This window comes from Podarcis cretensis, assembly GCF_951804945.1.
Source record: "Podarcis cretensis genome assembly, chromosome: 16".
NCBI lineage: Eukaryota > Metazoa > Chordata > Lepidosauria > Squamata > Lacertidae > Podarcis > Podarcis cretensis.
Genome location: NC_137186.1, coordinates 2,207,466 through 2,233,621, shown reverse-complemented (window position 1 = coordinate 2,233,621; position 26,156 = coordinate 2,207,466). Strand labels below are relative to the sequence as shown.

The 26,156-nt window shown below is 43.4% G+C and overlaps 1 protein-coding gene across 1 annotated transcript; it reads left to right on the top strand.

The window, feature by feature from the left end:
* Positions 1-22,891: 22,891 nt before the first annotated feature.
* LOC307205230 (T-lymphocyte surface antigen Ly-9-like) lies at positions 22,892-25,769 on the top strand (the record flags this gene model as incomplete). Its single annotated transcript, XM_079957426.1, has 3 exons — positions 22,892-23,285; positions 23,437-23,736; positions 25,651-25,769. The coding sequence occupies exons 1-3, from the start codon at positions 23,162-23,164 to the stop codon at positions 25,767-25,769; spliced, it is 543 nt and encodes a 180-aa protein (XP_079813552.1). The 5' UTR covers positions 22,892-23,161.
* Between the last annotated feature and the right edge of the window lie 387 nt (positions 25,770-26,156).

Sequence of the window (26,156 nt, the reverse complement as noted above, 5' to 3'; positions counted from 1 at the left end):
TTATTCCCTGTGGCTCTGCTGGCTCAGCATTCAACCCAATATGCATGCCAGATGAAAGGGCAGCCCCAAAAAACCCCTGCAAAGCCAAGGAGGGCAACAAAGAGTGCCCTTTAAATATATATATATATATTCAAAGTTATAACAAAGCATATTTTCCAAAAAACATATTCTTATTCCCTCCCCATTTTTCCTCCCCCCACAAAACCCATCCCCCCACCCCAGGTCCAGTCTTTGGTTTCTCCAATAATGCTATTTTCTGCATGTTACAGAGTTGTACAGATCCTCCAACTGTTTAGCTAATAATTATCAGTTTAAAAAAACCTGTAAATTTTAAGTCAGTTTTCCATAATTTAACCCAATCCTCCATCATAATGCTGTGACCTCCATCTTGTGCCCATTTAATCATAACTGATTTTACCTCTTCATCTTTCGTCTCCCATTCTAATAGTCTGCTATATGCAGCCTTCAGTTGTTTCACTTTCCCTTCAATCACTTCCGTTTGAAACCTAGATCTAGTATAACTAAATCCTTTCTTACAGTCTTCTTTATATGTTTCATGTAGTTGTCGATAATGCAAGCAACTGTGAAAGTGGTCTTTGATCTCATCATAATCGACAAAGTGTGCCCTCAATGCAATGCTGCCTCATTTGATTAACCCACCACTCTTAACCTGTCCCTTCTTTCCCAGACTAGCTGCCAATTAAACCAAGCAAAACCAAACGCTTCCACACAGAGTCCTTCCAGCAGCATGAAGCAGACTCTGCTCCTACCTTTTGCTGGCCTCCCTGAATGTGACAGCAATTCCATCTTGCCTCTAAAGCAAGAAATAAATAATGAAAATGCAGGCCACCATAGGTTGGGGTGCCATCTAGCCATCAACCTGATGTTTCACATGGTACAGGCACCGAATGTTCACGCATTCTGAAATCTGAAAGAGAAGATGTTTCAGGGCATCTAGGGATTCCAACCTCTCTGTATTAAAAGGGAAGATCAGATCCCCTGCTTGTTAGCCGCCCTGAGCCCAACCTTGGCTGGGGAGGGTAGGGTATAAATAAAAAATATTATTATTATTATTATTATTGTTATTATTATTATTATTATTATTACTATTATTAAACAAAAACCCCTGACACTTTCCTTTGTTTAGTATTTAGCTTAGCATAGTAAAATTGCTCCCATGCCCATACACACACACAAAAGGTGTTATGCATTTTAGGGGTCTTGATTAGTGCTGGAAATTGAAATGTGGGGTGGTGGTGTTGAAGTGTGGGAGGAACACAACAGAAACTCACAGAGAACAGGTTCCATGCTGAAGCTAACCTTTAATGAAAGGAGGCGGCGCCTTGCCTGGGCTCTCCTATTAATAGCAACAATATTTAGAGCGGACACTTCCACCAAGAGAGGACCCCCCACCACAGGCAGTGCTTCCTCCCACTCGAAGCGGCTGACCGGAGGCGGCAAGAATTGCTCCTGGGATGATCACATTAACGGGAGATGGCTGGATGAGTATTTCAGATGGTGGCAGCTGATTGACGCAGCCAACGTTGCCCCCAGAGGTCAGGCCAAGGATACTCGATGACACTCCTCCACCATAGGACGCCAAGCCCCCTGAGATGCCACCACCGCAAGGGGAGCACAGTGAGCCCAGACCCCCGACCGGGTAGCTGACGCAGGATGGGGCGCAGCAGGGCTGGCAGGATGAGACGAAGCCACAAGACATCGTGGAGGGATGGAGCTGGGTCTGAAAGGATAGGTTGAGGTTTTGAGGATGGTTAAAACATTCACCCTCTTCATTCATGATTCATTCATTCAGTTTTGAGAAATTGTATCAGCAGCAGCACCTGCTTTGTAAACCTCTTTCAGTCCCCCCCCAACCCTCTTACAATCAACAGTTTATCATTTATTTTAAGAAAAACCAATAAATAATGATCACCAACACCAGCAGGGTCTGGGAGATATATAGTGCAAAGATGAAAATATTAAGACATAATAAGCAATTCAATTAAAAACCTATCATCAATGAATCCAAACCAGCAATACTGGAACAGTGGCATCCTTCTTAGTTGTGGTGTCACTGGGGTGGCAAATGAAGTGACCTTGAAGGGCAGCTTCCATTTCTGGAATGCCAGCCCCACTGAGCTCTGCCTGCCTGCCTTATTATTAACTTTGAGGAAGGATCTAAAACCATTCCTGTCTGCCCAGGCATTTGGTGTCTGAGAAATCTGTTCCAGGAAATCCTGAAATTATTACTTGGGTGCATGTGATTATTTTTTAGACTTTAGCTACGTTTCTGGTTCTTCTCCCTTTTCACCATTAGCCCTCCCTCACAACTACTGCTGCCAATGTACAATATTGGGATGATGACACTCACCTAACTTACATGGTTGTTGGAAGCACCTAACTCTGAGAAACATAGAAAGAATGAGTAGATCACGTGCCTTTCTACCTCATTTCCCCTGGTTCACTCCTTGGTCTCTCAAGGTAAGTCAGGAAAAGAGCCCTGTTCAAAGCCCTGGAGAGCTACAACCAGTCTGTGTAGACCAGGAATGAAGTAACTTCTGAGACCTTCCAGATGCTGATGAACTCCAACATCCATCAGCTCTGGATGGCAGGGCCAAGGGCAAAGGCTGATGGGTGCTGTAGACCAGCAGCTCCTGAAGAACCAAAGATGTTCCCTAGCCATGGCGTAGACAATTGTGAACTTGACCCCATGGAAAATACATCTTCCTCAAAATCTAACTCTCTAAAGTTGAGTGCAAGATCCTGAACATGATCAGAAAGCAGAAGCAGGTCTAGGTTCAAAGAAGGAGATGGAGAGCATGCAGTTCGTATGGAAGAGGCAATAAAAGATGTGAAATTCTCTCACTTACCAAGTTCTCAGTGAAATATTCAGGTGGAGCTGAGAGGAGCTGATGGAAGAATCGCGACTCAAAGGTCCTTTTATACGGTGCAAGGAGAGCAAGTCCCTCCCTTGAAGTCCAAAACTTCTACAGGTGTTCTGCCTAACAAAGTGCCTACTAATTAATCCAACCTGCTTCTATGTAGCCTTTCCTTACCTGACCTGTGTTTATTATTTTCAAATTGTACACTGCCAATCCTCTTTCATCATCTAGCTGTTAATACCTGTGATTATTTAGTGCACTTTAAAAAAATGTTATTTTCCTCCTTTTCATACACATGCCAAGGCTGCGAACTCCCAGTGAACTGTATCCTAGAGGTGTTTGTAAACTCCACCCTCCCATTCTGCAACAGTTTCCTTTATTTTACAGAAGTCCCTTTTCATTTCCCTTAAAATTCCTACAGATGTTCACTTTAAACCAAGTCTACCAAATTCAACTCAAGGGGCAAGTGGGGTGCCGCTGGGTTCTATCCTGGGCCCGTTGATGTTCAACATCTTTATAAAGGAGTTTATAAAGGAGTTTTCAGACCCAGCTCCATCCCTCCAAGATGTCTTGTGGCTACATCACATCCTGTCAGAGTCCGCTGTATCCCAACGTGTGTCCCATCTAGTGTCAGCTACCTGGTCGGTGGTCTATTCTCACTATGTTCAGAACTGCTTCCAATGTGTTATTTTGTGAGAAAATGCCTTTTTTAAAAATAGGTTATTTTGGACTCTCTTAAAATAATAATAATAATAATAATAATCAACTGCTCACAGATTAATGGGAAGCCAGGATGAAAGGAGCACATGCTAGAGCAGCCTTTCTCAACCTTGGGTCCCCAGATGTTTTTGGCCTACAACTCCCATCACCCCTGACCACTGGTCCTGTGAAATAGGGATCATGGGAGTTGTAGGCCAAAAACATCTGGGGACCCAAGGTTGAGAACCACTGTGCTAGAGTGAGATAGATTGAAAACAGATAGATCCATACATTCCCCCAAGTCTCTCCCCATACTGTGTAACATCTTGTGTTATCCAGTACGCGATACTTCTTTGAATATTTTTACCTCTGTGTTGCTCTTCCAATGAGCAGAAGGTGGGGTATACATGATCCCACCTCTCTTATTTAATCATCACAACAACCCTGCAACTTGACTGGACTGTGGAATGTTGATGAGCCCAGGTTCCCCAGGAAGTTTCATGGCAGAAGTTTCATCTCCTGGGCCCTAGCCCAACACACCAACCAGTGTATCACACAATCTCTTGGTACAGTGGTAGCTTGGTTCTGAAACATTCAAAAACCAAGGACTCAACAGCCAACAGCTAGTTCTCAGGATCTTGCACTCAGCGGAAGCCGTGTGGCATGTTTGACTTCCGAGGCGTGTTTGAAAACCGAAGCATTTACTTCTGAGTTTACAGCATTTGTAAACCAAAATGTCCATTGACGGAGACGTTTGAAAACTGAGGTACCACTGTATTATGTTGATACTCTGCATGATACTCTGCATATATTTATGTAATGAGTAGAAAGATAGGTAGATACAGACAGATCATCATGGAAGCTGGAAACAATTTTAAAAACAAAATGCCACAGAAAAATCAAGTAACTTAATTAAACACAACAGGGGAAGTGTGATTCCCCCACCTTTAAGCTCATTCTCAAAGCCAACTATGATCGCAAGAAACACACGTGACTAGGCTCCACAAAAAAGTGTTAATAAATAAAAGATTAGGCCAGGAATTTATTTCTTCGGACAGAGTGAAGAAGAGAGGAGTGGTGATTTATGCAAAGGAGAGCCTGTCACCTAAACTCTTATTTAAAGATGAGCAAGGAAGAATTTTGGCAATTGAGATACAACACCAAGGAGAGAAGTTTTTGATATTAGGAATCTATGCACCGAATGAGGGAAAATCGGAATTTTACAAGAAGTTGCATGAGAATATGCTGGATTATCTGGACTATGACAACATCATTATGATGGGAGATATGAATGGGGTCGTATCAACCAACATGGATAAGTCACAAAGTCAAAGCGTGACAAAAGACGGCAGACTACCTAAGACTTTCTTTGAACTGACTGACAATATGGATTTGATTGACATTTGGAGGACAAAGAACCCCCTGGGAAGAGAGGGAACATTCTTTTCTGAAGCCCAACTGACATGGACAAGAATCGACCAAATATGGATATCTAGAGGTCTGGCACCTAAGACTAGAAAGGTGGAAATCTGCCCAAAGACTTGCTCCGACCATAATGCAGTAAAGATGGATATGACACTACTACCAACCGGCTCCTTTAGATGGAAGATGAATGACAATTTGTTTAGAGATCAGGAGATCATTAAGAAGGCCCAAAAAGCTTTGAAGGATTATTTTGAGATAAATCTGAATACTATGGTGGAAAAAAGAATTATCTGGGATGCAAGTAAGGCCGTGATGAGGGGGTTTTTGATAAAACAGAATGCTGTAAAGAAAAGGATACAAAATGAGAAGAAAGATAAGATTTTGGAGAAAATTAAAGAATTAGAGAAGAAGTTAAGATTAAACCCGAAATCACAGCCGATTCTGAGAGAAATTAAACTCTATCAAGCACAGTATTCCAAATTGATCAACCAGGAAATAGAGTGGAAAGTTAAATTAATGAAACAAAGAACATTTGAATCGGCAAACAAATGTGGGAAACTGCTAGCATGGCAGTTGAAGAAGAGACAAAAACTGAATACAGTTACAAATTTAGAGATTGAAGGAAGAAACATTCAGAACCCTGTGGAGATCAGAAAGTGCTTCCAGAGATATTTTAAAAAATTATACACTCAAGGGCCACAAAAGGAGGATGAGATAAAAAATTTTTTGAAAAAGAATGGACTATCAAAATTGTCACAAGAAAACAGACCAATCCTGAATTGTAAAATAACACAACAAGAGATTGAACAAGCCATTCAGAATATGCAACTGGGCAAATCTCCAGGGCCAGATGGGCTTACCTCCAAGTATTATAAGATACTGAAAGACTATTTGATACAACCACTGATGGAGGTCAGCAATGAAATTTTGGAGGGGAAGAAGGCGTCGGAATCATGGAAAGAAGCATTTATCACATTGATACCAAAATCGGAAACTATAAAGACACAACTGAAGAACTACCGCCCCATCTCCCTTTTAAATGTGGATTACAAAATTTTTGCTGACATTTTGGCAAGCAGATTTAAAAGAGTTTTAAATGAGGTAATTCACAAGGACCAGGCAGGCTTTCTCCCAGGCAGACATTTGTTTGCCAACACAAGGAACATTATTGATATTCTGGAACTCCTGCAAACAAATATCAATACAAAAGCAGTGTTAATTTTTATAGATGCGGAGAAGGCCTTCGATAATATTTCTTGGAAATTTATGAAGAAAAATCTAGAAGGGATGGGAGTGGGACGGGGTTTTGAAAATGGGATTGATGCAATTTATTCAGAACAAAAGGCTAAATTGATAGTTAACAATGTGGTAACAGAAGAGTTTAAAATTGAAAAAGGAACACGACAAGGCTGTCCTATTTCCCCATTGTTATTTATTTCGGTTCTGGGGGTGCTCTTGAACATGATTAGAGGGGACCGGTTGGTTGAAGGAATTCAGGTCGGAGCTAAACAATATAAATTAAAAGCTTTTGCAGATGACCTAGTTTTGACTCTGCAAGAGCCAGAACCTAGTACGAAAAGAGTATTACAATTGATTCAAGAGTTTGGTCGGGTGGCGGGATTTAAATTAAACAAGCAGAAAACCAAGGTATTGGGAAAAAATTTGACAGCTACAGAGTCAGAGCGGTTTCAGAAAGAGACAGAGTTAAATGTGGTTACAAAAGTTAAATACCTAGGGGTAAACATAACAGCAAAGAATCTGAGTTTATTCAAGGACAATTATGAGAAATGCTGGTCAGAAATTAAGAGAGACTTAGAAAGCTGGACAAGATTGAAACTTTCTTTGTTAGGCCGTATTGCTGCTATAAAGATGAATGTATTGCCAAAAATGCTGTTTTTGTTTCAAACATTACAGATTGTGGACAAAATGGAGTGTTTCCGGAAGTGGCAGAGAGATATTTCCAAATTTGTCTGGCAGGGCAAAAAGCCCAGAATTAAGTTTAAAATATTAACTGATGCGAAAGAAAGAGGGGGCTTTGCCCTGCCAGACTTAAGGTTGTATTATGAATCAGCAGCTTTCTGCTGGCTAAAGGATTGGCTGCTTCTGGAAAACACTGACGTATTGGATTTGGAAGGTTTTGACAATGCTTTTGGTTGGCATGCATATTTATGGTACGAGAAGGTCAAAATTCATAAGGCTTTCAAAAACCATATTGTCAGAAAAGCAGTGTTTAATGTCTGGATAAAATACAAAGACTTATTGGAAAACAAAACTCCAAGGTGGATATCACCATTGGAAGCTAAGGCCCGAAAAAGACTCAATATGGAGGCCAAATGGCCGAAGTATTGGGAAATATTAGAAAAAGATGGAGATAATTGGAAATTGCAGAGTTTGGAGAAAATGAAAGATAAAGTGCGAGATTGGTTACGTTATGCTCAGATTAAAGAAGTTTTTAAATTGGACAAAAAGCTAGGATTTCAGATGGAAAAATCGAAGTTGGAAATGGAACTGTTAGAGCCTAAGACTAAGATACTTTCAAGAATGTATAACTTGCTGTTAAAATGCAATACACAAGATGAAACGGTAAAATCAGCTATGATAAAGTGGGCACAAGACATTGGGTATAATATTATGTTTGAGGACTGGGAAAGGTTATGGACCATTGGGTTGAATTTCACTGCATGTAATGCTTTGAAAGAAAATGTTATGAAAATGATATATAGATGGTACATGACCCCAGTCAAACTTGCAAAAATATACCATTTGTCTGATAACAAATGCTGGAAGTGGAAAGAAGGTGAAGGAACATTCTTTCACCTCTGGTGGACATGCCCGAGAGTGAAGGCTTTCTGGGAAATGATATATAATGAGTTGAAAAAGGTATTTAAGTATACCTTCACTAAGAAACCAGAGGCCTTCCTCCTGGGTATTGTCGACCAGAAGGTGTTAAAGAAGGACCGAACATTTTTTATGTATGCAACAACAGCAGCAAGGATACTCGTTGCCAAGCATTGGAAAACCCAAGATTTACCCACGCTGGAAGAATGGCAGATGCAACTGATAGACTATATGGAACTGGCCGAAATGACTGGCAGAATCCGAGACCTGGAAGAGGAGACGGTGGAAGAAGACTGGAAGAAATTCAAGATTTATTTGCAAAAATATTGTAAAATGTATGAATGTTAGGCAGGACGCCAGATTATAAAAAACTTTGGCACCATTAAAACAGACGAGGAGAATTATGAAAATAAGTTAAATTAACTTGACAATGTTCAGACTAAATTTAACATTTTAAAGCATCAAACAAATTTATTTAAAATGTATAATATAATTTTGGGAGATTAGGCATTAAGAATTGGATATAGGGTGATAATTTGCTGGATTTAAACTTTATAACCAAGAATGCAGGAGTGGGAGACGTGAGGAAGTCCAAGGATGATAAGAAAATGTGTTTATGATATGTTCTATTGTGTTTTATTTTCTCATATTGTAACTAAAAATCCTTAATAAATATTTATAAAAAAAACAAAAAAAAAAGAAAGCCAACTATGATCAAGCATCACTGCCTGGTATATGACTGAACCTTATTTAGCACCTCCCCTCCCTTTGATTTGATAGAGGCATAGAATTAAATTCAAATGCTTATACATAAGCTGCCTGAGCTGCTTAGTCGTTTGAACAGTTGCTTTGATCTCTTTCATATGAGATGGTAGCCACATGCAATTAAAAAAAAAGGAATGAAGGAGAAAAAATTATCAGATTTATGGACACATCACTCATTAAAGCTGAAGTTAAATGAAAAACAGCAGGTGCTCTTGCTCTGACAACCTTGGCTAGCCTCAGGTCTCGCAACAGCAGACATCCAAATAATAGGTTGGGTGCTATTTAGCATCAAACCAATCCTACTTCTTTCAGGCATGTCTGTCTGGGGCTTTGACCAGGACTGGGTGACCTTTCTCAGCTAGGCCCATTCTACCTTCACAAATCATGTATCAAATCGCCAGCATATATATTATTTTGCCATGGTGAGCTTACCCAACTTTTTAGGCCCAGGAAGGGCTGCAGGTCAGTGGCATAGCATGTTTTGCATGCAAATTGTCCCCTTTGCAACCACTGGCATCTCCAGGCAGGACTGAGAAAAGACTCCTAGTTGGCCCCAAAATGGAAACAAGAAGAATTACCTATGATTGAAGAATGGAGGATGAAATTAACGGACTACGCAGAACTTGATAAACTAACAGGAAGGATCCGGAACTGAGGAGACCAGAAATTCACTGAGGACTGGACTAAATTTACAGATTATATGGAAAGTATATGTAATGATCAGGCAACATTTGTAAGTTTTCAAGAAGCGCTGTGAGAATTAATAGTAGAAATATTGTAAAAAAAAAAGAATAAGAAAGGTTAAGTTATTATTATAGTGCAATATAAATTAGGGAATGTGAAAGAAGTGAATAAGACGGAGAATTATCAGACGAGCTGAGGGAAGTCAAAAAAGATGATGTTGGTGATAAAGTGGATGTTATTCTTTCTATAATTTTATATTGGAAAATTAATAAAAAATATTTAGAGAGAGAGAGAGAGAGAGAAGACTCCTAGTTGAAACACTGGTGAGCTGCTGCTAGGGTTTCCCTATGTCCAGAATTTCAAAGACATAGCTGGGTTTCTGCTGTCTGGAATTGCTGGAACATCTGGGCAAATCTGGACATATGTCAAGCCATGTTGGCAGTGTAGATGAAAGCGAATTTCATTAAAATAGCTCAAATTTCACCCAAAAAGCCACCTCATGTGTCCGAATTTTCACTTTTTGAAATATGGCAACCCTAGCAAGCAACTGCCAAATAATAAAGACCAAAAATGATCGAGAAGGTGTGCTCCATAATCCCTATCCATTATTCATGCTAGCAGGAGAAGATGGGAGTTCCGGTCCCACAATATCTAGAAATCATCTCACGGGTTACCCTTGGAGTAAAACAATACTGTGCAAGATGAGCCAATAGTATTACTCAATACAAGATGAAGAAGAGAAGAAGAGTTTGGATTTGATATCCTGCCTTTCACTCCCTTTAAGGAGTCTCAAAGTGGCTAACATTCTCCTTTCCCTTCCTCCCCCACAACAAACACTCTGTGAGGTGAGTGGGGCTGAGAGACTCCAAAGAAGTGTAACTGGCCCAAGGTCACCCAGCAGCTGCAGGTGGAGGAGCGGAGACGCGAACCCGGTTCCCCAGATTACGAGACTACCACTCTTTAGGAGGTTAAGGGGTGATATGATAGCCATGTTCAAATATATAAAAGGATGTCATACAGAGGAGGGAGAAAGGTTGTTTTCTGCTGCTCCAGAGAAGCGGACACGGAGCAATGGATCCAAACTACAAGAAAGAAGATTCCACCTAAACATTAGGAAGAACTTCCTGACAGTAAGAGCTGTATGACAGTGGGATTTGCTGCCAAGGAGTGTGGTGGAGTCTCCTTCTTTGGAAGTCTTTAAGCAGAGGCTTGACAACCATATGTCAGGAGTGCTCTGATGGTGTTTCCTGCTTGGCAGGGGGTTGGACTTGATGGCCCTTGTGGTCTCTTCCAACTCTATGATTCTATGATTCTTAAACACTACACCACACTGGCTATCAATGATGAGGAGGACAAGCCATAACAATGAGGCATGGGCAGCATGGTTAATTCCTCTGTTTGTAGATTCAGGTTTGCTGCTCTTAGAACAAAAAAAGGGCTCTTTTATGATGTGGATGCCAGGAACTGTCTCCATCTAGGTGCAGGCAAATAAACCTTACCATGTCGAAAGGGCTTGAATAACACAGAGAAGCTATGAGCTATGCCATGCAGGGCCACCCAAGATGGACAGGTCATAGTGGAGAGTTTTGACCAAACGTGATCCACCTGGAGCAGGAACCGGCAAGCCACTCCAGTATCCCTGCCAAGAAAACTCCATGGACAAAGACAACAGACATATTTCACAAAGACACTGCTATATCTAGTTGTCCAAAAGGAAATGCAAGGTAAGCCCAGAGCGGCTGGGGAAACCCAGCCAGATGGGCGGGGTATAAATAATAAATTATTTTTAGTAGAAGAAGAAGAAGAAGAGTTTGGATTTGATATCCCGCCTTTCACTCCCTTTAAGGAGTCTCAAAGTGGCTAACATTCTCCTTTCCCTTCCTCCCCCACAACAAACACTCTCTGAGGTGAGTGGATCTGAGAGACCTCAAAGAAGTGTGACTAGCCCAAGGTCACCCAGCAGCTGCAGGTGGAGGAGCAGAGACGCGAACCCGGTTCCCCAGATTATGAGACTACCGCTCTTAACCACTACACCACACTGGCTCACACTGGTATTATTCTCTTGTCACTGCTCGGCAGAGATTGGGGGTGGCATGTACAGTAACACTATTTCTTACAAGCCTAATTTCAACAGAGCAAGGAGCCCCCTCTGAGCAAGAGGGAAGGTTTCTGGTGCTTCCTATCTGTCTTTGTAGCTGGAGGTTCAGGTAGCCGCAGCAGCTAGGAGTATCTTCTACCATCTACATCTGGTATGTCACCTATGGCCTTTCTTGCAAAGGGATAGTCTGGCAATGGTGATCCATCCATTGGTAACTTGAATACCAGATTATTGCAATATGCTACCTCTTGGGCCACTCTTGGGCCTGGTCTGGAGGCTCCAGATGGTAGTGGCTCAGGCTGCACTGTTGGTGGTGACAGACTATTACCAGCACAGAATTATGGTGGTCAAAAGCTTGTACTACCTGCCCATACACCACTAGGGCAGGTTTAAGGTTCTTGTATTAATTTACAAGATCTTCTGAAAACTTGGGAACATGATACTCTTATTGCTGATCACTGACATCTTTGAGGGAGTCGCTGTGGGTGGTCTCATATGACCACTAAGTCCCCACTTTCTCCTTTAACTGCCATTACATGTTGTAATTTACGGATGTGGTGGAAAACTCTCGTCTTGAACAGAACAGATCAGGTGGAGAAATGTAATTCCCATTCGTGAAGCCTTTGAGGAAGGGTTGAAATGGGTCCTGCAATGTCAAAAGCCACAACTGCTGCAAAATGGGCCAATGAAGAGGCAGGGATGTTGCAGGGACATGTTTGTCCAGGCTTCCCTAAGCCCTTCTCCCAGGCTGGAGCACGGTTCTATGTGTGCTCCTCATACACCTTCCCAAAGCATGTGGCAAACTCCCTCCCTCCTTTGATAGCAGGCCGGTGATCTCAGAATCATTGGGTTGTACTAAGAGCCGACTCAGTGAACTCAATGGAATGGTCATTCCCATTGATTTCAATGGGTCTGCTCTGGGTAAGATATAACTCATAGAGGTGGGGAGAACTTGAAAAGGTTTCTATTCCAACTCACAGCCAGTACATAAATAATCCTACTGATGTAATATCCCTAGTCTGGACACCAATAACTTCTAATTTCCGTAAAATATGCAAAGCTATAAACACTTTTGGGTGGGAGAACTATATCACAAAATTCAGAATTTCCAAGAATGGCTGTGATTCAGTTTTCATATTGTTTCAGAAAGTGTGGATTTGATAGATTTGGTTTTAAATGTGTACCTGGTCAATTTTCTCCTGCATCCCTACTTCCAAATTAAGCCCCAATAATCTGAAGGACAAGGTGTCAGCATACTGTGCAGTTGGTGCTCAAATTGTCCTGAAGAAAATAGCCATTGTGACCGACCTGTAAAATTAGTGGTCTGCTTCCAGAAAACTAACCAGCTGTGTGCCACTTAGACTTGTAATAGTCTTTATTGAACGGAGAAAGCAGGACAGGATGAACACACCCCAAATCCCAGGATTAGGAAGGGGTGGGTGATAATAAACCAGAAGAAACCTGTGATCGGAGCCCTTTGACTTGAGGCAGGCAGCAAATGATAGTGTCAGTGGCTGCCTTTTGGCTCCTAAAGAACTTGTATAAAAGCTCTCAACATTGTCCTACACTTCCAACTGCTTCTGTCGCCTCCTCCTGACTTCTTTTCATCAGCTGTCACAGGTAAGTTGGATTTAACTCAACTTTAGTTGAATCTGGTGGGATGTGAGGTGGTGTTCGTAAAGTAATTTAAATTTGTTACTTGCTCTTACACTTCTCAAAATGGACATCATTTTCTGAGGACAACCAACCACCACTACCTCCACAATTGACCCAAACTATCAGGTTTTGGGTCTAACTTAGTAGTTAGAAAAGGTCGTAGCTGGTTTCGTAGCTGTTCTTACTTGCCTTCCAAGGAGACATGTACCCAATTACGTCTTGCTCAGAGTAGTCCTATTGAAATACATGGTCTTGAGTTAATGATGGCTATTTATTTCAATGGATCTTCTCTGAGTAGGGGTTGGTAGGCAAGAACATTTGATTAACATTGATCCAAAGTATTTAAACTGGGAGATTGAATGAGTGTAAATGTGATGAACACTGGCTCTCCAAATGCTGTTGATGGACTCCTACCAGTCTTGACCTGACCATTGGTCATCATGGTTGACTGGGCTCATGGGAGCTAGGGTGAAACAACACATTTGGTGATACCTGTGTTGCAGGAAGTTGGACTAGATGATCCTGATGGTCCCTTCGAACTTTACAATACTATGATCTTATGAATCTGACCTAGTTAATGTGAAGTTATGTTTAGTAAAGAATTTATATATACAACTTGTTCTCTTGTTTCCTGAAACAGAATGGACTCTATCACATCAAGTTCTATTCAGGGTAGAATCATTGAAATTAATGCATCAAAATGAATCATGCTCATAACATTCAATGGGTCTACTCTGAGCAGGATGAACTTTGGATGCAACCCTATGTTTGTTTTCATGGTCAATTCCCCCCCTTCTTTTCCTTAAAAAGAACAAAAACAACTGGTCCCCTGGCCAATAGATCTCTACTTCTTGAGTTTAAGTTGGCCAGAAAGTTAGTGTATCCATCAATGTATTCTTCATCTTCATCCCACACTAGGCGCAGATCTACCCAACCTTCCACAGCTCTTTCCTCCCCAGCCACCTCCCGCAGATCCACATACCCCACAGCTCCTACCACCCCCATCCAAACCCTTTCACCCATCCAACTCACCCACCACCCACTCTCCCCTAAGGTTTGAAGAAGTTGGAAGGGTGTTGAGGGAGTTTTCTTCTCCTTTCCTTCAGAGAGTGGTTAGGCATTGGAGGTCTCCTGTTCCACCCTTCTCTTGCTGACCTCCAATGCCCATCCTGCTGCTCTGTCAGTGGGTGCTGTGGCCTCCACCAGACAGTCCCTTGCTGGATTCTGCTGCCCATCCAGATGTTCCCTCACTGACCTCAGCTATCCAGCCATCACTCTCCCATCTGTTGGTCTCCACTGCCTGCCTGCCTGCCTGGCCAGTAAGGTTGTCATCATGCTGTGCTTTGCAGTGCCAGGTACTGGTGGCCAAAAGAATTGCAAAGTTTGTTGACACTCCTAGATCTTTATGTGTATATAGGAAGAGTTCTATTTGCAGATACTTGTGTATTCATTCTCGTTCTTCATATATTGTTCCAGGCTAACCTCCATCTTCTCCAACATGATGTTCTGTTGCCTCCCATCATGTGCCATTCCATGTGGACCCATCTATCCAGTTAGCAGATGCCAACCCTCTGCTGTCCAAACCTGCTCATTTCCACGTGGACCCATCGCTCCACTGTGTGCCCAGCCTTCGTGTTCTCCATCCTGTACCATTCCTTGTGGTCCCATATATCCAATTAGCAGCTGCCAGCCTTCATGTTCCCCATCCTGTGCCATTCCTTGTGGTCCCATCTATCCAGTAAGCAGCTGCCAGCCGTCGTGTTCTCCATCCTGTGCCATTCCTTGTGGTCCCATCTATCCAGTAAGCAGCTGCCAGCCGTCGTGTTCTCCATCCTGTGCCATTCTTTGTGGTCCCATCTATCCAGTTAGCAGCTGCCAACCCTCTGCTGTCCAAACCTGCTCTATTCCATGTGGACCCATTGCTCCACTGTGTGCCCAGCCTTCCTGTTCTCCATCCTGTACCATTCCTTGTGGTCCCATCTATTCAGTTAGCAGCTGCCAGCCATCGTGTTCTCCATCCTGTGTCATTCCGAGTGGGCCCATCTGTCCAATTAGCAGCTGCCAGCCTTCGTGTTCTCCATCCTGTGCCATTCCTTGTGGACCCATCTATCCAGTTAGCAGCTGCCAGCCTTCCTGTTCTCCTTCCTGTGCCATTCCTTGTGGACCCATCTATCCAGCTAGCAGCTGCCAGCCTTCCTGCATCCCAATTAGTATTTGCAATCCCTGTCGTTCTCCTTGCTAAAACACCAAGAAACCACTCCGGTGGTGTGCAATCATGTTGGGAATCGATAGTTATGGTACAGATTCAGATTTGGGTACTGGGTACCCAAAATGCTGAGCATTCACAATTCCAGCTGAGGTTGGCTCTGTGTCTGCACAGCATCTTTCATGCTCAGTCCGGCAATGATCTTTCACTCTTTTGTTTTTGAAAATTCCCTTTGCTAGCTTGCAAGATAGCTCTCTTTAGCCAAGGAGGCGTGACACATTGTGGTCAGTTTTCCCTGTCAAAGGAGTTATGTCTGCATTCCCAGCGCAAATAGTAGATTCAGCTCACCCACTGCTCATGTCTCTTCATTGCTTTTGACGTGGTACAGTGGTGCCTCGCAAGACGAAAAGAATCCGTTCCGCGATTCTCTTTGTCTAGCGGTTTTTTCGTCTTGCGAAGCAAGCCCATTGACGGCTTAGCGGCTTAGCGCTATTAGCGGTTTAGCGGCTTTTAGCGGCTTATCGGCTTATCGGCTAAGCGGCTAAGCCGCTCAGCGGCTTCGAAAAAGGGGGGGAGGGGGAAAAACCCGCAGGAAGTCGCAAGACATTTTTGTCTTGCGAAGCAAGCCCATAGGAAATTCGTTTTGCGAAGCACCTCCAAAACGGAAAACTCTTTCGTCTAGCGAGTTTTCCGTCTTGCGAGGCATTCGTCTTGCGGGGCACCACTGTATCTTCTTGAAAATTGGTCTTGATCTGTTCACTTCATGCTTGTTTCTCAATTAAGTCTACTCTATGCAATGAAATATTTGTCTCCTGGTCTCTTTTAATTTCCTTGTTATAAAATTCAATACCAACAGAGTCCACCAAGTTTGTGAAATAGATTAATGAAGGGTTGGAAAACCTGTCCACCTCCAGGTGTTACTGGGCTACGATTCCTATCATCTCTGAGCATTGACTATGCTGACAGGGGCTGATGAGAGATGGAGCCAGCAAAAGAAGAATAGAGATAACTTCCTTATGCTGAATCAGACCATCGGTTTATGTGTTAGCTACATATGCACAAGGGCAAGTAGGTATTAGGTATCTCAGGTGAGATACCCAGCAGTGGAAGTTGCTCCCAGTACCAGTCACCACCTGGAAGCAGGGACAGGTTTACTGTTTCAGAAAGTAAGGCTCAGTAAAACAGTTCTGGACACAGATGCATACAACTTTTAGGCTTTTGCAGATATAGATATATGCAGATACAGACAAGCACAATGCATCTTCATTATTCTAAATAAGTCCAGAAATTCAAGATGTGGCACTGGACAAGTAACACTAACTGCAGACTAACAGACAAACGACTGAGATGGCATGCATTAATCTCAAATACAGTTGGGGCACCAGGCTGTTACGACAGCAAGCGCCTTGGCTGACTTTATTTATTGGTTTATTTTTATTTTATTCAAAATTATAACAAGACATATTATCCAAAAAACATATCATCCTTCTCCCCCCCCCCCATTTTTACTCCCTCCCCCCACCCTCCCACACAAAAACCACCCACTCCCACCCCCCGACTTCCCTCAGTTCCAGTCTTTGGTTTCTCTAAGAATGCTGTTTTCTGCATGTTACAAAGTTGCATAGATCCTGAAACTATTTAGCTGATTCTTATCAATAAAAAGTTTGTGAATGTTTATTCAAAACCAGCCAAGGAGTCCAGTTGCTTTGTTGCGTCTTCAGATCCTTTGTAAAGGCTTCCCATTCATCCTTAAAGTCACAGTTATCCTTGTCCTGTAGCTTATATGTCAGTTTTGCCAGCGCCTTGGCTAACTTTAAACCTGTGATTAGCTAATCCATAGGGTGATTTACGCTCATGAAGGAAACTAATGCCTTCTCATGTCCAGTTACTCCAACACTATCCTGATGGCTAGATGGTGACTTCCTGTTTTGCAGCAAACATGGAATGTTACCTCCCGGACACCAAGATGCCAGGGAGGGGTCCCAGACAGCAAAAATGTGGGGGCAAGCCCCCTGTAACTCTTTGAGGGTATCAAAGGGGCACAACCTATGGTCATCCATTAATGCCTTTTTTATTGTGTGTGTGTGTGTGGGGGGTGGAAATCCTCGCCTCCCAGATGAGAAGGTGAGGGCGCTGGGTCAATTACCCGATCCAAGGGCAGCCTCAGCAAGCTACCATGCTGAGCAGTGGAATACTTTTGAATCTGGACGTAATTGCCAAGGAAAGAGGCGTCCCCTGATCAGACCCTGATTTATGCAGCAGGAGAAAATATTGTTCATTTGGAAAGGTTTGGAAAGAAGGAAAGACGCTGGTTTTTGCTTTGCTTGAACAGTGGAAGGAAGGTAGGATAGGCAATATTCTTGAGATCTGCCTATCTACTCTTCCCCGAAGCAACGGAGTGTAAAGTTTTTGGGAAGAGTGGGCTTTAGATACCTCTCTGTGGCTGATTTATTTATTAACTAAGGATACTTCCCCTCACTGGCCCTGCTTTGCCGCTTCCTGGAGTGTTTTTGCCTGGCTGGATTGTGTCCTTGAATATTACTTCCTTGCCTAGGAAGGCCTGGCAGATCCTAACACACAAAAGCATGCTTACCCCCTTCCAGCAGAGCGGTGCCCCCTTGTGGAGCCAGTGTGGTGTAGTGGTTAAGAGCAGTAGGCTCATAATCTGGTGAACCGGGTTCGCTTCCCCGCTCCACCACATGCAGCTGCTGGGTGACCTTGGGCCAGTCACACTTCTCTGAACTCTCTCAGCCCCACTCACCTCACAGAGTGTTTGTTGTGGGGGAAGAAGGGAAAGGTGAATGTTAGCCGCTTTGAGACTCCCTAGGGTAGTGATAAAGCGGGATATCAAATCCAAACGCTTCTTCTTCTTCTTCTTCTTGACACATTTTCCTACAACGCTTTTAAAAACTCCATTTCAGGGTCCCTATCATGGTCCACTGAAGAAAAAAAAGGGCCTTAGCTCTGCATGAGAAAGTCTCCTTTGGCTTTTCTTTCTTCCCTGCACTGCCTATTACCCTATTTCCTGAATTTCCCCTATCTCTAGTTTTGTACTTGTATCCAAGTATTTTTTTTTTTTTTTGTAATTGTATCCAGGTAATTTTAAATTGTATCTAGTTTTCTTTCTTTCCTGTAATTGTTTCTTCACTACTTGTAAATTTGAATCCCTAAGGCGGGGGGGGGGGCTGGTCCACCATCCCTCAGACCTTGTGGGGAGCAGGACTATATTTTGAAAAAAGAAGAAGAACGAATTCCTGTGCCCCCAAAATAACCCAGAGATGCATTTTAAATAAAAGCACACATTCTACTCATGTAAAAACACACTGATTCCTGGACCATCCACGGGCCAGATTGAGAAGGCAATTGGGCCGGATCCGGACCCCAGACCTTAGTTTGCCTACCCATGCCCTAAGGCGACCCTTAAGCAATGGTTTTATTTGGCATCTTTGCAATGGAATTTAGTCCCCTTGTATCCTTGTGCCTTATTAGTGTTTGTTCAACTTCTCAGTGAATGTAACTACTTTCAGGAAAATAAGAAGCTCCTACGTAAAAGCAGAGCGAGTCAGAAACTGAGCTGGGTGAGTGTTTTGTGCCTCTCTTGTCCCCCTTCTCAGAAACAGTAGGAGTTGGCCGTCTATCTAGCTGTGTTATAAATATCAACTGGGGTCCAAATTATCTTCCTTTGAACATCAAAGAGACAAGGTGTGAAAATGCAGGCCAGGAAACACCAAGAAAGTTCGTGCCTTATTTTAAATATATCTGATCACATCTTGTCACCTTCTGCTGGTCTCTTGTGCTGCGCGAGAATTTCCATTTTAGATATTACTTCTCAAAGCTGAAGAATATTGGCTTGGCTCTCACATAAAGTCTCTCAGTTTCAGTTTATATTATTTATAAGACCTTGTGACAATTCACTAGCATTTTAGAGTGCATTTTTTCTAATTTACCTTTTTTTTTGCATGTATATGTGATTTTACAGTTGTTTTTTACTTTGTTCTGAGCTTTTAAATTTTGTAAGTGGTGTTCTTTGTTTTGAAACTGGTAACAAAATGACTTGACATGCAATTTTCTTAAATATTGACATTTTTGCAAGCAATTTTCCCAAATAAAATGCATTATTAATGTCATCCTCCTGTTGTTGTTGGACTACAACTCCTAGCTTGATTTGTTTTATTCATGCGTCACTTCCCATGAAACATCCAAAGCAATTTAACGATAAGAAACATCAACAATAAAAACAGATATAAAACCAATTTCAAATTCAGGTGGGTATAAAAATATCCCCACTCAAAAGGCTCGCTAAAAAGTTCATCAGCAGGTCGTGAAAGGACCATAGAGACCTCCTGATGAGATGGTCTCTCCAGAAGGCAGAAAAACCATCAAAATCTGTTTATTCCACCTCCTTCCCAAACAAAATATTCCCAAAATACACCTTTAGAAACGAGAAGAGTTCTCTCATCAGAATTTTGAAGGCTGCAGGTAGGGACTAAAAAGTGCAAATCAAACATGTCAGACAAATGGATTTTAAAAAGGGAATATTGTGGGATTCACCTGGGTCTCCCTCAAAGGATTTCAGCAGATTCAGTGCTATTCTTTTCTTCCAAATATGTGCACCAGGGTGAGAATTGTGATCTGCACCAAGAGTCCTAGAAGAATGACGGTAACTCTCAGGCTTACCCAAGACCTAGGGATGTTTTCTCCTGTAGGGGAAGAGAAGACATTGAAGGAGGGAGCCATCAGAAAATATCTGGGGATATCCTACTCCTGATGAGAGCCTCACAATACCTCCGGTCACGTGGCCAGCGTGACATCGCTGCTCTGGCCAGAGCCAGAGCCAGAGCCGCACACGGAAACGCCGTTTACCTTCCCGCTGGTAAGCGGTCCCTATTTATCTACGTGCATCCGGAGGTGCTTTCGAACTGCTAGGTTGGCAGGCGCTGGGACCGAGCAGCGGGAGCGCACCCCGCCGCAGGGATTCGAACCGCCGACCTTTCTATCGGCAAGTCCTAGGCGCTGAGGCTTTAACCCACAGCGCCACCTGCGTCCCGCATTGAATTGCGTCCTTGAATTGACAATGCATAAATAAATGTATTGCTTGTGTACTGTGTGCTGCACATGAAACTTAATAAGAATGTACTACTGGACAAGTTACTGTAGTTATAGGTTGGTCTTGTATTTATATTAAAACAATAAAAATTATTTGGATTAAAAACAACAACAGGCCAGTGACCTAAACCTCCTGATCAAAAGACCTAACAAATGGATTATGGCACAAGGGGAGGCAGGCAGCTTGTGCAAAGATCCTGTTCCCATCAGGGGAACATGCATGCCCAGTTAAAGTGAGCAGAATTGAACCCTCCCCTCTCCAGCTAGTGAACGGAGAACTCAGCCCTCTGGCCGCGGGGCTCTGCTTCCCACTTCCTCCCCCCAGTGAACCCAACAAGATTGTGCTCTCAACTCACCAGCTCTTCTGGACTCTTCCCCAAATACTAATGTTATCACTGATAATAACTGAGTGCTGGAGAATGGAAATGACATAGTTTTGTCAATTCAAAATGGGCAATTCCATTAGGGACTTAGTTATGGCAAGTTCTCCAGTGGAACTAAAAATCTAGCCCTAAAGAGTGGAACTGAGGTACAGAGAAGATGCTTGCTTTTAGGCAAATTGGTATATCTTCTAGGAGAATGCTGGATTGGACAGGACTTTAATTTTCTCCAGGGTTTAGGTGGGCCCCAAAGCCCAGAAATTCTTTTAGGAGTTGCATCCCCAGAGTCCCTCATGTCATATTTTCTCTCCAATGCAGATTGAACACTGAATCCTACAGACCAGCCATGCTGGTTGACGCGGACATAGTGGACTTCTCGAGCAGTTCCAGGCCACCCTTTCCTTCTCTCACTTCTTGTACAGTCTCAGAAACAGAGCCTTCAAAGATTGAACATTGCATGAGAGGTCAGGCACATCTCCAGGATCCACTGCTGAGGAATTCACTGAGGGTCCCTTAGAGGAAAGACCCACTGAAGATCTCTCAATGCTGCCAGTTGAGCCGGAGCTACAGCCTATCCAGCAGCCTTCAACACTGGCCCCAAAAGTCCTGTGACCAGGACAGAGAGCGACATACCAAAACTTATCCAGGGACTATGAATAGGGTCTCCTTGAGTGCAAGGAGTCCCAGAAAAGCCTTCATCACCAGCTGCAAACAGGGTATCCTGTTGAGCTTGAGCTTTCGATCCCTTGGAAATGCAAAGCAAACATTATGACATTTATACATGAGCCAGTTCTTCTTGCTCTTTGGTTGAACCTTTGTTTGGTTCTTTCTTTGCTTCTTCTCCTCACCCCTCATCAAACTGTAGGATGTGGTTGTGGTCTCCAATGAGGGAGGAGGGGGAGGGTTTGTGAGAAGCTTGAAGGTGTGTTTTGTGTCAAGGGGGAGAAGTTCTCCATGTTTCAAAAGGAGAGAGAGAGAGAGTCACAAGTTCAACAAGTGGGGCAGGATCTCAGCTTCAGCCCCACCCATATCCACCTCAGAGAGGCTTGCTCTCCCCCTGAACCCCTCAAAATAAGCTGGGCTATCAAAATTGGAAACAGAACTGTTAGATCCCAAAACTAAGATTCTGTCGAGAATGTACAACTTGCTGTTGAAATGGAACACTCAGGATGAAATGGTGAAATCTGCTATGATAAAATGGGCACAAGATGTGGGACATAACATTATGCTGGCTGACTGGGAACAGTTATGGACCACAGGTATGAGAAGTGAGGTTACAGAGATCCAGGCAGAGGGCCTTCTCGGTGGTGGTGCCTGCCCTGTGGAATGCCCTCCTGTAAGATGCCAAGGGGATTAAAAACTATTTTAGAGAATATATGAAGGCAGCCCTGCATCGGGAAGTTTTTTTAATTTCTGATGTTTCAGTATGATCTGATATATGTTGTGAGCCACCCAGAGTGGCTGGGGAAACCCAGCCAGATGAGTGGGGTATAAATAATAATAATAATAATAATAATAATAATAATAGCAATACTCCCCCCCCCCAACAATTTAAAAGGCCATAGGTAGCTTAATCAGCCAAAGGCCTTGTTTTGGTCAGCAAAATAACTTCCATCAATAACATGAGGCTGGTGCAGAAAGGGAGGCATTGTGGTGGTAAATTGTTTCTATGATACTGTATCCTTAAAAGGAAGTGAGATGTCGCAGAGAAGATAAGGGGCCAAAAGAAAAAGCGGAAACTGCTGCGGTTGGGGGGCTGTGGTCAAAGCAGGAGGGGCTTAGCCATGCACAGTGGAGCCCATTCCAGCTCTGAAACGGGACAGTGGCAAAGAAGATGGAGTCCCAAACCACTTGGCTAATTCTGTTGCTTTGGGCTATCCAATCTGCAGGTGAGGCAGGACATCTGGGAGGACATCTGCAGCCAAGCGGTACCCAGGATGACTCAGGGTCCTCCTTCCATGTGTCCAGAGGCTGATTTCCTTGTTTTGCATGGGTAATCCTTCCCAGTGTTAATAAGGATACCAATGCCAGATTTTAAGGGTTAAGTGAAGCAAGGGCTGTTTGGGTGAGGAGGCATTTTGTGTGAAAGGTGAACGTAACAACTGAATGCAGATGGAAGTTTCGAGGACTGTGAACAGCATACCGATTTCATTTTTACTGGGTCATAAACATTCTCCCTCACCTTTCTCTTTTATAAATAGGGCCTCTAAGTAATCCAGAAGAGGTTCCTCCCCAGTATCAGGTAAGGTGGACTGTAGGAGGATCAGTCTTGCTGCACGTGAACGTTCCCTCAGAAGACACCGTAGACAAAATTGAATGGGATTTCAAGCTTAAAACTGGTTTGGAACTCTGGTTTGCTGAATCCAGGGGCAGAAAGCTGGAGAGGCCTCATCCAAGAGACAGATTTGGGCAGCGGCTAGAAATGGTCAATGAGACCACACTGAGGATCAAAGATCTGCAGATGGAGGACAGCGGAGCATACAGGGCTCACGTGAGCTTTGCTACACAACACTTTCAAGATCAAACATTCCTCCTCACTGTGTACGGTAAGTGGTTGTTTTCTCACTTGTGTTTGATGCTTAACCGAGCATGGAAAAGGACCTATCCCATCCCATCCCCTTCTGTCTTTTTACTGGGCTGTTACTGACACCCATCAGTGGCACCGATGGCACAAACTTTCCCTACATTTCCCCACAGAGCCGGTCCCAGAGCCGAAGATTCTCCCCCAAAATGTGTCCAATACTCCATATGGCTGCAATGTGACCTTGCAATGTCAGGTGTCTGGAACGGGAGGATTTAACATCTCCTGGAGAAGAAGGAACCCCCTCAGCGACATAGAAGTTGGATCAGATTGGTTCCCGCTCTCTAACAATGGCAAGGACCTCCACATGTCCTGGTGGCTCAACTCCTCAGAGCCCAATTTTACCTGCCTGGTCACCAGTCCAGACGATCAGAAGAACATCTCCTTCAGTGTGCTCAATATCTGCCAGACTAGGGGTGAGTTGGCTGCAAGCCTGTGAGTGAATCGGAGGGGTTACTGGTTTGTCGTTTTGGTTTAAATATTTACAGTAGTACCTCGGTTTACGAACTTAATCTGTTCCAGAACTCCATTCTTAAACCAAAACTGTTCTTAAACCAAGGTGTGCTTTCCCTAACGAGGCCTCCCGCCGCCAGTGCCCTTCCACCGTTCGGATTTGGTTCTTAGACCGAGGTAAAGTTCTCAGACCAAGACACAATTTCCGGTTTTGCGGAGTTTGTAAACCAAATCGTTCTTAAACCGGACTGTTCATAAACCGGCGTACCACTGTGCTTGTGTTTAGGTTTGCCATCTGCCGTGTATAATACAGGATTTCCGTATTTCAGTATAAAATGCTACGTCCTGTATTGATACAGTTTTATCCTGCATTTTAGGTCCTCTCTCTCTCTCTACTGAGTTAGGGATCCTCTCCAAATGCATGTGTTTGAAAGGATGTGTGAAAGGTTATGAATTGGTCATGTATTCATGCTCTGGGTAGCCAAGTGTGATGGGATGATGAGCTGCTTGTGCATAAAGCTTAGTCCCTCAGAGTTTGCTCAACTTAGCAAGGCTCTGTTTTTTTAGCGGAGCCCTTAAGCATGGCTCCCTCAGTCGCTGGCAGAATCCGACAGTTGGCGTTTACGGAATCTACTCCAGCATAAAAGCTCCTTGACGGAAACGCGTCGTCTAGATTCTCGGCGCGACAGTTTCCGGCGAGGAGTGGGTGTACCTATGGGAGGACCTGAGACTTCTCCGCTGTTATCGCTGGAAGACTCCCTGAGCCATTCCTTCGTCTCTCTCTCTCCCTGATCTCCCACTCTCCTCCTGCTGCTGCCTTCCGCCGCTGCTGAGTCTCTCCTGACTTCTGAGAGCCCCTCCACCTCCTGTCTTTCCGATGGCAGTTCCCTGACACCAAGTACAGACAGATTTACGAACGCATGTGTACGTGTGTGATAAATTCCAGAGGGGACACGCTGTTAGGCTGCAATAGATGGTAATGGATTGCTCTGAAGTTATTTCAGCACCAGATGAAAAGAAAAATTGCCTCCCCAACTGCCCCGCCCCTCTACACCCTATTTTGTATTTTGTCAGAACAAAGCTGGCAACCCTACTTGTGTTTCATCTTGTGTTTTATTCTGTGAACTGTCCTGAGATACAATAACAATAACAACAATAATAATTTATTATTTATACCCCGCCCATCTGGCTGAGTTTCCCCAGCCACTCTGGGCGGCTCCCAATCGAGTGTTAAAAACAATACAGCATTAGATATTAAAAACTTCCCTAAACAGGGCTGCCTTCAGATGTCTTTTAAAGAGAAGATATCTCCTGATGAAGGGCGGTATCTAATTTTAATAAATAAAATAATAAATAAACAAACAAATCTCTAACTCAAGTATGTTTTTTAAAGAAGAAAACTGGGCCAGGGAAGTAAAATATTTATTGAGGTTCACCGCCTGCAAATTGCGGAGAGGCATAGCAAAATCTTCTTTTAATGCAGATCTTCCCCCCTGGATTTTCTTTGAGCGGAGTCTCACATTCTGAAATGACAGCCCAGTGCCTGAACATTCACAGGTCTGGGAACTTTGCAAACCAACCAGAGCTCTGCTATCGAAGGTTGCAAGATGTCAGAGCACATTGGGGTCTCTCAGAAGCCACCTGGAGCCCACATTCTCCATCTCAGGACCCTGGAGGAAGGGTGCTTGGCCCCAATGTTTACCACTGGGGCAGACAGGGCAGGCCCACAATATTAGCCTGACCCAACAGCAGGGCTCTTATATGTTCTTAGGCTCATAGCTTTTTGGAGGAGGTATTGTGAGGCTCTCATCAGGAGTAGGATATCCCCAGATATTTTCTGATGGCTCCCTCCTTCAATGTCTTCTCTTCCCCTACAGGAGAAAACATCCCTAGGTCTTGGGTAAGCCTGAGAGTTATCTTCATTCTTCCAGGACTCTTGGTGCAGATCACAATTCTCACCCTGGTGCACATATTTGGAAGAAAAGAACAGCACTGAATCTGCTGAAGTCCTTTGCAGGAGACCCAGGTGAATCCCACAATATTCCCTTTTTAAAATCCATTTGTCTGACATGTTTGATTTGCACTTTTTAGTCCCTACCTGCAGCCTTCAAAATTCTGATGAGAGAACTCTTCTCGTTTCTAAAGGTGTATTTTGGGAATATTTTGTTTGGGAAGGAGGTGGAATAAACAAATTTTGATGGTTTTTCTGCCTTCTGGAGAGACCATCTCATCAGGAGGTCTCTATGGTCCTTTCACGACCTGCTGATGAACTTTTTAGCGAGCCTTTTGAGTGGGGATATTTTTATACCCACCTGACTTTGAAATTGGTTTTATATCTGTTTTTATTGTTGATGTTTTTTATCGTTAAATTGCTTTGAATGTT